The sequence below is a fragment of the Rhinatrema bivittatum genome, chromosome 1, assembly GCF_901001135.1.
Source record: "Rhinatrema bivittatum chromosome 1, aRhiBiv1.1, whole genome shotgun sequence".
NCBI classification, from domain to species: domain Eukaryota; kingdom Metazoa; phylum Chordata; class Amphibia; order Gymnophiona; family Rhinatrematidae; genus Rhinatrema; species Rhinatrema bivittatum.
The window spans coordinates 230,739,192-230,754,023 of record NC_042615.1 but is presented as its reverse complement, the minus strand read 5'-3'; the positions used below and the strand labels follow the sequence as shown (position 1 = coordinate 230,754,023).

The following is a 14,832-nucleotide window of genomic DNA, read 5'->3' as shown; positions in this document are numbered from 1 at the left end:
AACAAACAGGGAGGCTCGGGCTCTTATCTCTTCTGCCAAGAAGCCGTGCAGATCTAGGCCTGGGCCCTAGCACATTCCATGTATCTCCGGGTCATTTACCTAGCAGGCATACAGAACGTAGTGGTAGATCGCCTCGGCCCACAGTTCCATCCCCACAAGTGGTCTCTGGATCCTGTGGTAACGACCAGAATCTTCCAACGCTGGGGTCAAACAACAATAGACCTCTGCGTCCGAACTGAATCACAAAGTGGACAGATTCTGCTCCCTGCATAGGCAGTGAAACAAGTTAGCCATGGATGCCTTCGCTCGCCCCTGGAACACAGGCCTCCTATACGCGTATCCCCCGATACCGCTGATAGCCAAAACTCTTGTAAAGCTATAAAAGGACAAAGGGTCAATGATACTCATAGCCCCGTATTGGCCTCTACAATTATGGTTTCCCATGCTTCCCGACCTCTCTATCAGAGAACCAATTCACCTGCGCACAGCGCCCACTCTCATAACTCAAAACCAAGGCATGTTACGCCATCCAAACCTTCAGACCCTATCCCTCACAGCTTGGATGTTGAAAGCTTGATCCTCCAACCGCTCAACCTTTCAACTGATGACTCTCAAATGCTTGTAGCTTCATGAAAGCCTTTTGCACGAAAATCCTATCGTTCTAAGTGGAATAGATGTACCATATGGTGCAAGCAAAAAGAGAGAGACGCTTTTTCCTGCCCCATTCCATCTCTATTAGACTATCTCTGGCACCTTTCAGACTATGGTCCCTAGACCTCTTCGGTGAGGGTACAACTCAGTGCCATCTCAGCGCACCACAAGGGAGTAGGGAATGCCCCGGTAACAGCGCAACTCTTTGTGAGTAGATTTGAGGGGGTCTATTAGAACTTAAGCCCCCTTTGACCACCAGTCACTGAATGGGACCTAAATGTAGTATTTACAAGGCTCATGCGAGCCCCGTTTGAGCCTATAGACTTCTGTAATGTTAAATTTCTTACATGGAAAGTTCTCTTCCTAGTAGCCATTACATCTGCTCGAAGGTTTAGTGAGTTGCAAGCACTTGTTACATACTCACCCTATACCAGGTTTCTACATGACAGAGGAGTGGTCCGTACTAACCCTAAATTCCTTCCCAAGGTAGTTACTGACTTCCACTTGAATCAGTCTATAGTCTTGCCCACATTTTTCCCAAGGCCTCACTCTCACCAAGGCAAGAAGGTTTTACACACCTTAGACTGTAAACATGCACTTGCTTTTTACCTAGACCACATTACAGTCCATAGGAAATCCACCCAACTCTTTCTTTTGATTAAAAACAAACCGGGAGTTGCAGTGGGCAAACAAACTCTCTCCAATTGGCTAGCAGACTGTATTGAATTCTGCTATGACATAGCAGGCCTTCCTCTCCAGGGACGAGTGAAGGCGCACTCAGTGAGAGCCATGGCAACCTCAGTAGCACACTATCGTTCAGTACCGATTTGCTGACATCTGTAAAGCTGCAACATGGAGCTCTCTTCACACATTTGCAGTGCATTACTGCTTGGAGAAGGAAGGACGCCAAGACTCTGCCTTTGGCCAATCGGTCTTGAACTTATTTCCAGTATAATCCCAACTCCTTCCACATCCAAACTGCTGTGATTTTCAGGCTGCGTCATTTTTCCCAACAGTACACAAGTAGTTGTGCTGTTGGTCCATTAAATGAGTCAGCTTTGTAGCTTGCTAATCACCCACATGTGAGGACTACCATCCTGCTTGTCCTGGGAGAAAGCAGAGTTGCTTACCTGTAACATGTGTTCTCCCAGGACAGCAGGATGTAGTCCTCACGAAAACCCACCCGCCACCCCGTGGAGTTGGCTCCGAAAAGTTTTTGGGTTTTTTTTCGCTCGCACCTTTTGCTACAAACGAGACTGAAGGGAGACCCCTGTGGCTTGAGGGATCACAGCATGCTGGGCATGCTCAGTATGCCAGTCAAAAGTTCTAGAAACTTTGACAGAAAAGTTTTCCGTGATAAGGCTCCGTGCAGTGACGACATCCACATGTGAGGACTGCATCTTGCTGTCCTAGGAGAACACCTGTTACAGGTAAGCAACTCTGCTTTCTCAGTGTTCAGAAAGTTAATTCACCACCAGTGGCTTATGCACCTCTACCAGCAGATGGATATGGAGCAATGCTAATGTCACTGAATATATACCCCAGCACTGACATCAGCTCGCCAGTATTTTCCGTCTCCAGTAGCCAGACATGCATCTCACTTCTGGGGATTGCTTGTTCAAAAAAAAAAAAAAGAGAAAACGAGGACATTAATCATGCACTGCTTCTCCAGAGGTGTGATACCTTGTGGTCCCTCCGTCAGTTGAGTGCCTCGATCCGGTAGCCGTTTTTCCAGCATGGATTTAGCTGCCAGGAGCGAATCAGCTGAAAGGCTAGCAGGTGCTGGAAGCCGAGCACAGTGGTGAAGGCTTGTTATATTCTGGCATCACAGCAGGATGTCCCCTCTAATCTTGTCAGCATTGCCTTGGAGGTTCAGGGAGTCTCCCACAGATTTGGCTGAACCCCGCCCTTCCCAGCAGGATGTGGGAATGGGACCGGAGGGGGCTCTGTCAGAAGTCTCGCCTGGTTTTGAGGCTCCCTCTAACTGGAATTTCAGAAAGGAAAGACTCTCTTCAGTGGGTGCCTCTCAAACACCCTGTTCTTTGGTATGGATCTTTTTGCCTTTTTTCTTGGGTGGCATTCTTTCAAGGGCTGTAGTCCCGAATGTTTGCCTGAACTGGCCAAACCTGGAAGTTCAGGATTACAGGCTGTGGAATCCCACAAGTTTGGTGCTGCGGATAAGTGTCAGAGTGTGCCCACCCTGTTGTGGGTTCCACTGATAGGGACCCTGCTGGCTCGGATAACTAGGGCGATCCTTACTCCCTGGAGGATAGAGAAATCCCTCTGGGTTTGGAGTCAGAGGATTTGCTGGCCCTGATTTCCCAGACAGTGACTATGCTGAGAGTGCTGGGTGTTGGTTCCATGTCTGGGCCAAAGAAGAATCCTGTTTTAGTACCTTAATTGGCCTTGAATGGGGTGCTCTGAAAACTAATTTTAAATGGGGATGAGCCTCGACAGGGCTGACCCCTGCTGAATCTGACAGTGAGAGAGCAGTTTTCCAAAAGTGGATGTGCTGGTTGGTCCGTGCAGTCTCCAAATGGAAGATATGGAAGATCTTCCTGCAGAAGGGTGAGCAGCATTGGAGAATGCACAGGTTACGAGAGTTGAGGCTATCCTTATACAGGCCTTGAGGTGGGGGTGGAAGGGAAATAGAACCAAAGAGCTAAGAGAAACATAAGTATGAGAAAAAAATGTGAAGCTTGCTGGGCAGACTGGATGGGCCGTTTGGTCGTCTTCTGCCGTCATTTCTATGTTTCTATGTTTCAGTTAGCCTCTTGTTTGTTTCTCGCACTGGTGGCTCGCACTTGTTTGCTTCTATCTCAGGAAGTCGATGAGACTGGTTTGAATACCAGGGCAGTGATGGAATTGGCTGCTGCCTTTTGGTGTATGTGGGCTGCTGCACCTTGGTCCATTCCACTGACAGAGGAGTGGCTTCAGTGTTAGTGGTCATGCGTCAACTGTGGCTGAGATTTGGTTGGCTGCTACAATTTCACAATCTAAAGGATCACTCTTGTTCTGGCAGCGAGTTGGAGCAAATGACCAATAGGTGTTGTGAGTCTCAAGTTTTTGTTTACCAGAGGATTTAAAAGCAGGCGACTTCTCAGAAGGCTCAACCTCTGAGTAAGTCTCGGTCCTTTCGGCACAGGTAGCCAAGACGGGACGTAGGCTCGGGTGGCGATGCATCCTGACCACACATAGCCTCTCCTTGAGGCTAAATTCTTGAAGATGGTGTTTCTCGTGGGGAATTGTTCTGTGTGTTGGGTCCGAGCTGCGGGCTCTTTCTTGCCAGGAACCATTCCTGTGGGTGTCTCCGGGGGCGGTCCAACCTCTGACTGTTCCATCCGTTTTTGCCAAAAGTGGCCTCTATTTTCATTTGAACCAAGCTATTTCCCTGCCAATGCTGGACAGGGGGAGAGATGTGGATGAATATCTTCTGTTGTGGACCTTGGAAGTCGAGCCATCTGATGCAGTATTGGAGATTAAAACCTCTCAGGAAGACCGACCGCCTGTTCTTCATGGTGGAGGTAAACAGAGTGAGTCGGAGTTACTGGCTGTGTTAGCCCATTGGGTTAAGGTTATCACAGCCGCGTAACTGGATTTCGAAAATTCCCTGAGTGCCCAAGGACCATGTTCATTACGGACCCTCATGACGTTTGTGTTTTGTGCTTGGGGCCCACTCAGACGTCCAGCGGTGCACTAGCTATGCCCAGATGACGCCAAAAGGCCGCAGGGCCCGCTTGGATAAGATGGAACACCTATTCACGTGTAAGTTTCCGTCTACACCAGCCAAGAGTACCCCGGGTCAAAAGCCTTCAACTTCGACTCAGTCACCATTGACATCTCAGCGACATCGAGATACCGGTGACCGTCCTTCACCGGCTTCTTCACATTCGAAGGCATTGACATCTTCCTCCTTGGTGCTGGAGAAGGACCGGACCGAGCATTGGGAAAAGCACCATCCCCACCATCGCTGTGAGCCTTCTTCCGATGCCGGCACTGACAAGCCATCGACAGAGCCACTGGCCAAGAAGTTCCGGGGAGAAGGGGCCCCATCCCCCTCTGGACCCTGGACACAGAGGCATTCCCCCACCGGCACTGGTGCTGGGAGCCGAAACTACAGGTGGACCCTCCGGCAACACCTTCTGAGCCTCCAATCCCGGTTGCAGGGTTACCAACATTAGCCTTCCGGGAGGAATTGGACCGGATGGTCCAAGAGGCAGTACTTCAGGCACTTCGGGGATTCCAATCACCACCTGCACCAGCTCCCATACAGACACCCGATCCGATGCCTAGTATGCTGGTTCCACTCCTTGAGCTCCTGGATACACTAATCTGTGCTTTACCATCGGTGCCCGTTCGTTCCATGCTATCGACACCTCTAAGGCCACAGACACAGATGCCTGTTCCATTGTCCTCGGATGAGGAACAAATTTTACCGATGCTGGAGCCGGTTCCAGGACCATCGGGTCTATTGTCACCCCGACGTCCACCAAAAGCGCAGATTCCTTCGATGCCATCACCGTCCTCTGTACCTGTTTCAGTACCTTCATCCTTCCCATCAGTGCCACCTCCAGATCTGGCTGGATTTGGACAGTTACCTCCATCTGAAGGCCCGCATGGTGATGGAGATACTCCATATGATCCCTGGGGTGATGATTCCTCTGACACTCAGGACTCTGAGGAACTCCTGTCAAAGCCTTCACCCCCAGAAGAACGCTGCCGCTCCCCTCCTGAAGACCTCGCATTTTCCAACTTCTTTAAAGAGATGTCTGAAACCATCCCTTTTAAACTACAAACTGAGAAGGATACCAGGCACAAGATGCTTGAGGTATTGCAAGTTGTGGATGCCCCTAAAGAAGTGAAGGCAGTTCCAGTACATGAAGTGCTCCTTGAGTTGTTATAACACACCTGGGAGCACCCTGGCATAGTTCCACCAGTGAACAGAAAAACTGATGCCACCTATCTGGTTCAGTCAGCTCCGGGGTTCCACAAAAGCCAACTGCCCCATCAATCTGTAGTCGTTGAGTCTGCCCAGAAAAAAGTCAAGAGATCCCGGCCTCATTCTTCTGCCCCTCTAGGTAAAGAACAGAAATCTTTGGACACCTTTTGGATGAAGAGTGTTCCATAGTTCTATGCTAATGGCACGTATAGCAGCCTACCAGCTATACATGGCTCAGTACTCAAGAAATCTTTGGAAGAAAGTCCAAGAATTCTCTTGAGACCCTACCGGAGGAATATCAAGAAGGGCTCACCACAATCCTCCAAAAAGGACTCTATGCTGGAAAGCATGAAGTTAGGGCAGCATACAACATCTTTGAAACTGCCTCAAGAGTATCAGCAGCAGGCATAAGCACCAGACGCTGGGCATGGCTCAAGTCTCTGATATATGCGCCAGGAAGTCCAAGAAAGTTTGGCAGACCTCCCATGTTCAAGGGATAATTTGTTTGGCGACAAAATTCAAGAAACAGTGGCACAACTAAAAGATCTCCATGACACCTTGCGTCAGCTGTCCACTCTTCCCTCAGACTTCCCATTTACCACCAAGAGGTCTTTTTGGCGAGATCTAAGAGGCTATCCTACAAACCACGTAGGTATTATCCACCTTCATCCCGTACTCGACAGCCTAGACCCTCTCAAAGAGGTTGGCCTCGACAACACAGGGCCCCAAAAGCCCAATCAGCCCCGCAGACTGGTCTAGCATCGGGGTTTTGACTCCTTTCTAGAGGGCAGAAAACAATCCCCACCTACCACATCCATTCCTGTGGGAGGCTGCTTGTGCCATTTTGCCAGCATATGGTACACAATTACAACAGAGCAATGGGTCCTTTCTGTGATTGCCCACAGTTACCATCTGAATTTCCTCACGCTACCACCGAACACTTCACCTTGTCCGGCGTGGGGTCTGATCAACTGCTCTCCACTTCTCGAGGCAGAGCTCTCCACCCTCCTGCAGTCCAATGCCGTGGAACCGGTACCTCGACTGCAGTGGGGTCAAGGGTTCTACTCTTGGTATTTTCTAATTCCAAATAAGTCAGGCGGCATTCGTCCTATTTTGGACCTGCGTGCCCTAAACAAACATCTCCGCTAAGAAAAGTTCAGAATGGTAACCCTGGGCACCCTGCTCCATCTCCTGCAACAGGGAGATTGGCTCTGCTCTCTAGATCTTCAGGAGGCTTATGCCCACATTGCCAGAAACCCTCATCATCGAAAATACCTCAGGTTTATAGTAGGCCACACTCATTTCCAATATCGAGTGCTGCCATTTGGCCTAGCATCAGCACCCTGCATATTTACGAAATGCCTGGCAATAGTTGCAGCTCACTTGCAACAACGCAACATCCACGTCTATCCGTACCTAGACAATTTGTGCCTCGAGGTCCATCCCAAGAGGTAGTACTCCACTCCCTCCATTTTACCATCAGCCTACTGCAATCCTTGGGGTTTCTAATAAACTATCCCAAATCATATCTGACTCCATCACGCACCCTCTCGTTCATCGGAGCAGATCTAAACACTGTCCAAGCCAAAGCGTTTCTCCCAAAGGATTGAGCACGCACATTATCAACCTTGGCAAAACATTTCAGACTTGCTGAACCACTAGGGCTAGTCATCTACTAACCTTGTTAGGTCACATGGCGTCCATGGGTTGTTACCCCAATGGCTCGACTAGCCATGAGAGTAACACAATGGACTTTAAAGTCCCAGTGGTCCCAATCAAATCAACACATGTCCCACATTGTCCACATCATCAACCAGCTTAGTCTCTCACTAGCTTGGTGGATACAGGAGTCCAATCTTCAGATAGGACTACCCTTCCAACCTCCATAACCTCAAATTACTCTGACAACAGATGCATCTAACCTGGGTTGGGGAACCCATAACAACCTCCAAACCCAGGGAACCTGGACCACAGCAGAAGCAAAGCACGAGATAAATTTTCTGGAGCTCTGGGCAATTCGATATGCCCTCTTCGCTTTTCGGGATTGCCTTTCCAACAAGGTAATCCTATTTCAAACAGACAACCAGATAGCGATTATGGTACCTCAACAAGCAAGGGGGCATAGGCTGTTACCTGCTATGCTAGGAGGCAGTGCAGATCTGGGCCTTGGCTCTCTCCCATTCCATGCTACTGAGAGCAACTTACCTGGCAGGCGTGGACAATGTGATGGCGGACAATCTCAGCCGGACCTTTCATCCCCACAAATGGTCCCTAGATCCCACTATAGCAAACCAAATATTTCACCAGTGGGGCCGCCCACACATAGATCTCTTTGCGTCAGTTCACAACCGCAAAGTGGACAATTTTTACTCTCTACACCACAGCCACAACACACCGCCACGAGATGCCTTCGCCCACTCGTGGACAACTGGTCTTCTATATGCCTACCCTCCACTTCCACTCATCAGCAAGACTCTCATGAAGTTACAGCAGGACCGAGGCACAATGATCCTCATAGCCCCTCACTGGCCGTGTCAGGTTTGGTTTCCCATCCTACGCGACCTCTCAGTCCAGCAACCAATTCGCCTGGGCACAGATCCAACTCTGATTACACAGAAAGGGCTGTTGCGTCATCTGAACCTTCACTCCCTGTCTCTGACAGCTTGGATGTTGAAAGGTTAATACTACAATCCCTTAACCTGTCTGACAGTGTGTCCCAGGTCCTTGTAGCTTCACGAAAGCCTTCTACTAGGCGTTCTTATCTTTCTAAATAGAAAAGATTCTCCTTGTGGTGCACCACAAAAGAAATAGATCCCTTTTCTTGCCCCAGAACAAGGTTCCTGGACTATCTCTCTGGCACCTCTTGGAGTATGGCCTACAAACTTCCATCCGGGTGCATGTCAGCGCCATAGCCGCTTACCACAAAGGTGTAGGAGATGCCCCGATCTCGGCGCAACCCCTGGTGGCGTGCTTTATGAGAGGCTTGCTCCAGCTAAAGCCTCCACTGCATCCTCCGGTTCCGGCATGGGACCTCAATGTTGTACTAGCATGGCTCATGCGACCTCCGTTCGAGCTCCTGCGAGCTTCGACATCGCACTTGGAAAGTGATCTTTCTAGTTGCTATAACATCAGCTTGCAGAGTCTGTGAACTACAGTCACGGTTAACATACCCATCGTGTACCAAATTTCTTCACAATCATGTGGTACTCTGCACTCACCCTAAATTCTTGCCAAAGGTAGTTTCTAATTTCCACTTAAATCAACCCATTATACTTTCTACCTTTTTTCCAAGGCCTCACTCACAACCAGGTGAGCAGGCTCTGCATTCCTTGGACTGTAAACATGCGCTTGCCTTTTATTTAGAGCACACTACATCCCATAGGAAGTCCACCCAACTGTTTGTCTCCTTCGATAAAACCAAATTGAGAATTCCAGTGTGCAAGCAGACCCTGTCCACCTGGCTGGTGGACTGCATTTCCTTCTGCTATCAACGATCAGGCCTTCCGCTACAGGAACGCGTAAGAGCCATGGCAACGTCAGTAGCACACCTCCGTTCTGTACCTCTTGCTGACATCTGCAGAGCTGCCACATGGAGCTCCCTCCACGCATTTGCAGCTCATTATTGTCTCGACAAGGCTGGCAGGCAGTATTCCATTTTTGGCCAGTCTGTCCTGCGTAATTTGTTTCCAGTTTAATAACCCAACTTCCTTCCTGCGACCCACTGAGAAACTCAAGCTACCCTCCTACCCAAAACCACCCCAGTTGTGCTTGTTGCACGTCGTTGGGTGTGTTTGGTTCATTCTAGTCTGGCATCCTGTAGCTCGCTATTCACCCACATGTGAGGACTACCATCCTGCTTGTCCTGGGAGAAAAAGTTGCTTACCTGTAACAGGTGTTCTCCCAGGACAGCAGGATATTAGTCCTCACGAAACCTGCCCGCCACCCTGCGGAGTTGGGTTCGCTTACATTTTATTTTATTTTTCGTTTGTACTTTTTGTACTAATGAGACTGATGGGGGACCCCTGCTGGGTACAGGGTTGGTGGCATGCTGGGCATGTTCAGTGTTCCATGACAGGGCTGCATCCGATGATGTCACTCATGTGAGGACTAACATCCTGCTGTCCTGGGAGAACACCTGTTACAGGTAAACAACTCTGCTTTCTGGCTAACACTTTTGCAGTTCCTATTATTTCACCACACCAGTCTGAACCAGCCTTCTCTGTTCAGACTTAACTTGTTTTTATGCTTGCAGAATTATGATTGTAATGCATGTTCTATGTTCACTTAAGGTTTGGAAATGGTCTGAGGGGAGAGGAGAAACTTGTGTGACCATGAGTTCAGAGGAAAGTATTGCTGGGTCATCAGTCTAAATCCAGCAGTCTGATCTGGTGTGGTGAGCTAACATAAACATGGATAAAACATGTTTGTTACATACCTAAACATGTTTCATGCCTAAACATGGATAAAACAGAATACATCCTACTAGAACGGAAATCCACAATAAACATAATGTCGAAAAACAATGTCAATGACAATTCTATCGTCAAACTAAATGACAAAGTGAAAGATCTCGGGATCTAGATAGACCCTGAACTCAATTTCAAAAAGCACATCTCCACGAAGATAAAAGAAGGCTTCAACAAACTTCTTGTCTTAAAATGTCTAAATTTTAGGCCCTACTAATTCCCCAAGACTTTAGAACCATTCTTCAATCATTAATATTCACAAGTCTCGATTACTGTAACTCAATTCTACGAGGCCTTCCCAAATCCACCTTGCGACCACTCCAAATTCTACAGAATGCAACTGCAAGAATATTAACCGGCCAGAAGAAAACAGAGCACGTCACACCGACACTAAAAGCTCTGCACTGGCTACCCATTGAGAAACTAATTGAGTTTAAAGTTCTCACCATATTACACAAGTCAATTTATGGAAAGGAAATTAACTGGCTAAACGACACAGTCCAATTACACATCCCTAAACGCAACACGAGATCATCCAACAAAGCTTTACTAGCAATTCCCACAACCAACTCCGCCAGACTTGGTATGGGACAGAGCATTCACTGTAGCTGGACCATGCTTATGGAATACCCTACCTGAAAACATACGGAAACAAGGCAACATAAAACTATTCAGAAAGCGCCTAAAAACTTGGCTCTTCGAACAAACATACAGAGACGGCATAGGATAAATTTCTACTCTCCGAATACTATCACAGTTCCTCAGTTTCCAATCCCTTTCCTAAAAATGGACTTCCCCATTCAACACACCTGAGGCCAAGACTTTTTACAAATTATCGAAGCAACCCCAACTCTCACCGATACATGCATTATCCTAGAATCTTTGTCCCTAAAGCTGTTTCCAACAACCTCTTATTATCCGATATTTTTTGCCATATGCATCCACCCTTAGTTTACTGTCCTCTTCCTTCTCTTACCTCCCTTTACCACCCTCCCACATACCGCCCGTATTTCCAGCATTTCAAAGCACGCCCATGTAAATATGCTATCATGTACAAAGCTTCTGACCTAAACATCTGTTCAAGATTTTCCTGTTAAAATGTAACCAGTTTTTACCCTGTTTGATGTAAACTGTTATCACGGTATATAAAACCCAACAAATAAATAAAATAAACAAACATAACATGGACAGAGGTAAGCCAGAATTCTCTCATGGATCTGTCCTGGCAGTTAGCACGTGCATGTAGAATAGGGGCTTGGCATCTATAGAATTGATGTTAAAAACAAAGACTGTATTACAAATAGACTGCTCTTTGAAGGCAGTGAACATAGAAATGTCATGAATTTAAGTCTTACTGATTAAGTTGGTATGGAAAACATGTTGCGTGGACTATTACAAATATGAACTTATGTGTCTCATCCAATATTTTTTACATTGTTCTCTAGCAGGATTCTTGATTTTAACAAATTGCCATATCTGGGATTTGTTGTTGGAACTGTAAGATTTGTTCACTGGTATTTTTGCTGTTTGTCCGTGGCTTTTCACAAATACTTGTCAAAAGTAAAGGAATATTTTTCTTTTTCTTCCTCCTAGGACCAGTCTGCTTTCAGTGCTGATATCTCGTCCAGTCATCCTACTCCAGTCCTTCCTTTTCCTTTGCTCGAAAATGCTGCTGTTGATGCTATTGTTGATGTGCTGAAATATAGCCAAAAAGATATGGATGCAGCTGTAGAAGCAGTTCAAATTAAGGTAAAGTTTTTTATATAGCCATAAGTCAGTACTTTTAAAGTTGTTTCTTTGTAGGACTGTTTGTTGAAAAACTTTTTTCCAGTAGTTTTTGTTCTGAAAATATTAAAGCACTTAAAACCCTGATTTTTATGCCTTTTCAGATTCGGGAAAAAGAACTTGAAGTTTTGCAGTGGAAAAGTAAACATGATAAACTTCTTATGAAATATGTAGAAATGGGGTAAGTTATTACTGGCAATGAAACGTCTGTCGTGTATATTTTGAGTCTTTGGTATTGCCATTAGTTGTCCTGCCCTAAGGTTTGAGGACGGAGAGTGCACAGGATGCTCTAAGGCACTTAGTACTTTTCTTTGTGTTAGGATATAGTAGTGTGGTTGCCATGTTAATCTATTTTGACTATGTAGAACAGCGATTCTCAACGGGTGTGTTGCGTGCTTCCTGGTCTTCCATTGGCCCAGCTGCTCTTCCCTCCTCCACCCAGCAAGAGGTAGACAGTCTTCCACTAACACTGCTGCCATTGCCACCTGGGTTATCAGTACGTTCGAGCCTGGGCAGGAATAGCAGCAGTGTTAGTGGAAGCTGGCAACAGAGACATGGCCTTTTCATCTTTTCGTGTCCTAGAAGTGGAAGTGATGCGGGAAGAAGAAAGGGCCATGCTGCACTTAAAAGTAGCAGTAGCGTTGGCCCCGAGCAGTAGCACAGGCCCAGAGCAAAATGAGAAGCAGCCGGTGTTCAGCAATGGGAAACGGCAGCACTAGCCCTGCGCTGTTGGGATTCTTTTTTTCTTGGGCTGTGGAGGCCGGAGGAAGAGTCTGCTGCAGCTGCCATTTATGCTCAGTGGGAGGGGGGGAGTGAGCGCATGCGTGTGTGTGTGACATATTCAGGATGGTGACTGGTTGTGTATGGGAGGGAGGGGAGGGAGGGGGGTAAGAGCATTGCCAGGAGGGTGATACAAGGGGGGGGGGGGGTGTTAAGAGCATGGTCAGGGAGCTGACTGTGTCTGTGAGAGACTGGTCAGGATGCTCCTAAGGAAGCAAACAGTGAGGACAGAGTTTCAGTAGCCACTGCTGCTTCTGGTGTGTGCTACTGGTCTGCAAAGGGAAAAGAGTAGGCTTTTTAAATCTATTTTTCTTGATGGACTGCCATTTTAATTATTGGGTATTATGATATCTGCTATTTGAAACATTTTATTGGTGTTTGGAGAATTTGTAATTTGTATGAGAGTTTAATGATTGGATGTTCTATTGATCAGTTTTGAAACATTTATTCTGTTAATATAGTTTTGCAATTATAATTTTATATTGCTTGAGAAGTGTGTAAGTATAAATGTGCTGGCAAGAACTGAACTAGAAACGGCAAGAAGCCAGTGCAACAATGGAAAAAGAAAAACTTTGACTTTATGGTCACTTTGTTCTATATTTGGTCAGGGCCTGTCTTTGTTCTGCATGTGAGACCCAGGTAAGGGTATTCTGCAAACTTGTAGTTTCTGAAGGGATCTATAGCAGCTTGGCTTGTTCTGTTTTCCTAATAGGAGGTGTATTGGTGTTTAGAGCCTGGTTTAATATTTGTAGTGTTGCTATTTCATAGATTGGGTTGTTACTGTTTGAATGCATTCCATAATACAGGTGTTAGTTTGTGTGCATTGTATGTTAGGTGCGCTATTGGTTTCAGTTTCTCCAGTTTTGCACTGCATGCAAGGTGGCTTTTTTGGGTTTGTCTCCATATTTGTAATTTGTGCTCTTTCTGTATTTGGTGAAAGCCTGGGGGGGGGTGTGTGTGTGTGTTAGTGAGATGACACCAGAACTGGAATATCTTTTGTATGGGAAGTGTCCTAGTTCTGTTCTGCACCCATTGTTGTGGGGGGTCCTGTGAATGCAGAAAGCATATGTTTACATTAAGCCTTGTGATGGTCATGTGTTTAGTGTCAGGCATGTCCCAATGGGAAAAAGGTTGAGAACCACTGATAAAGATCAGCACACAAATTGTAGGTGAAAGTCTTTTTGCACTACCACCTTCAACTAGATTGACTTTTTCTGATTCTTTAATTGTAGCTATACACTGCACAGCTTCCAAATAAGTAAATTACAAATCTTCTTTTTTAGGAAAATTGTTACAGAATTTGAATGTACAATAACACAAATGATAGGTAAGTAGACTTTGGAAACAAGACTTGCATTCCATAAATTTGCATGCATAATGTCTTATTGTGGCATGGTAGATATCAGGTTTAGTTTGACCTTTATCCCAGGACAAGCAGGTTGCTAGTCCTCACATATGGGTGACGTCACTGGACGGAGCCCTATCACGGAAAACTTTGTCAAAGTATCTAGAAACTTTTGACTGGCACACTGAGCATGCCTAGCATGCCATGATCCCTCGAGCCATAGGGGTCTCCCTTCAGTCTTCGTTTTTCCGCACTGCAGTTAGCATCGTGGTGAAGGAGCCCTGTGTGATTCTTCACACATCTACTGTGAGAGAATAAGTTTTAAAAAAAATCACTCATTTCATCCCCCTACATAGGTGTCTCCCTACTCCACCGGCCAGTGAGTACAATTTTTCCCGTTTCGATCCGGGTTAAAATAATTTTTTGGTCAGAAGCCCGTTGACTGCTGTCCGGCTTTCATTATTACCATGGGCTTCAAAAAATGCCCGAAGTGCCCTAGCACATTGTCTATCACCGACCTGCACGTCGAGTGTGTTCTGTGCTTGTGAGAATCGCACGATGTTTCTTCCTGCCCTCAATGTGCCGAAATAACCACCAAGGGCAGGAGGGCCCGACAAGAAAAGATGGAACATCTCTTCCATATACAGCTTATACCATCGACGTTGACTCGGTCGTCTCCGGCTGGAGCGTCTAAAAGTTTAATCGTTTGCAAACGTCGCACTGACGGCTCCAAAGTCCGGCGGCATCCAGTGAAATCGACATCCGTGCTTGAAAAAACCACGGAACATAAACAAAAGCATCGGCATCCACTGACGTAGATGCCAGAAGCCTTACTGTTGCCAAGAGAGCCATCACAGAAGAGGCCT

The 14,832-nt window shown here is 46.7% G+C and overlaps 1 protein-coding gene across 1 annotated transcript in view; it reads left to right on the top strand.

Moving 5' to 3' along the window:
* Window positions 1-14,832, top strand: part of TACC3 (transforming acidic coiled-coil containing protein 3) — a 177,825-nt gene that overhangs the window by 97,685 nt on the left and 65,308 nt on the right. The window contains 3 exon segments of the mRNA XM_029592616.1: window positions 11,650-11,805; window positions 11,946-12,022; window positions 13,905-13,948. Coding sequence (XP_029448476.1) covers window positions 11,650-11,805; window positions 11,946-12,022; window positions 13,905-13,948 — 277 coding nt within the window.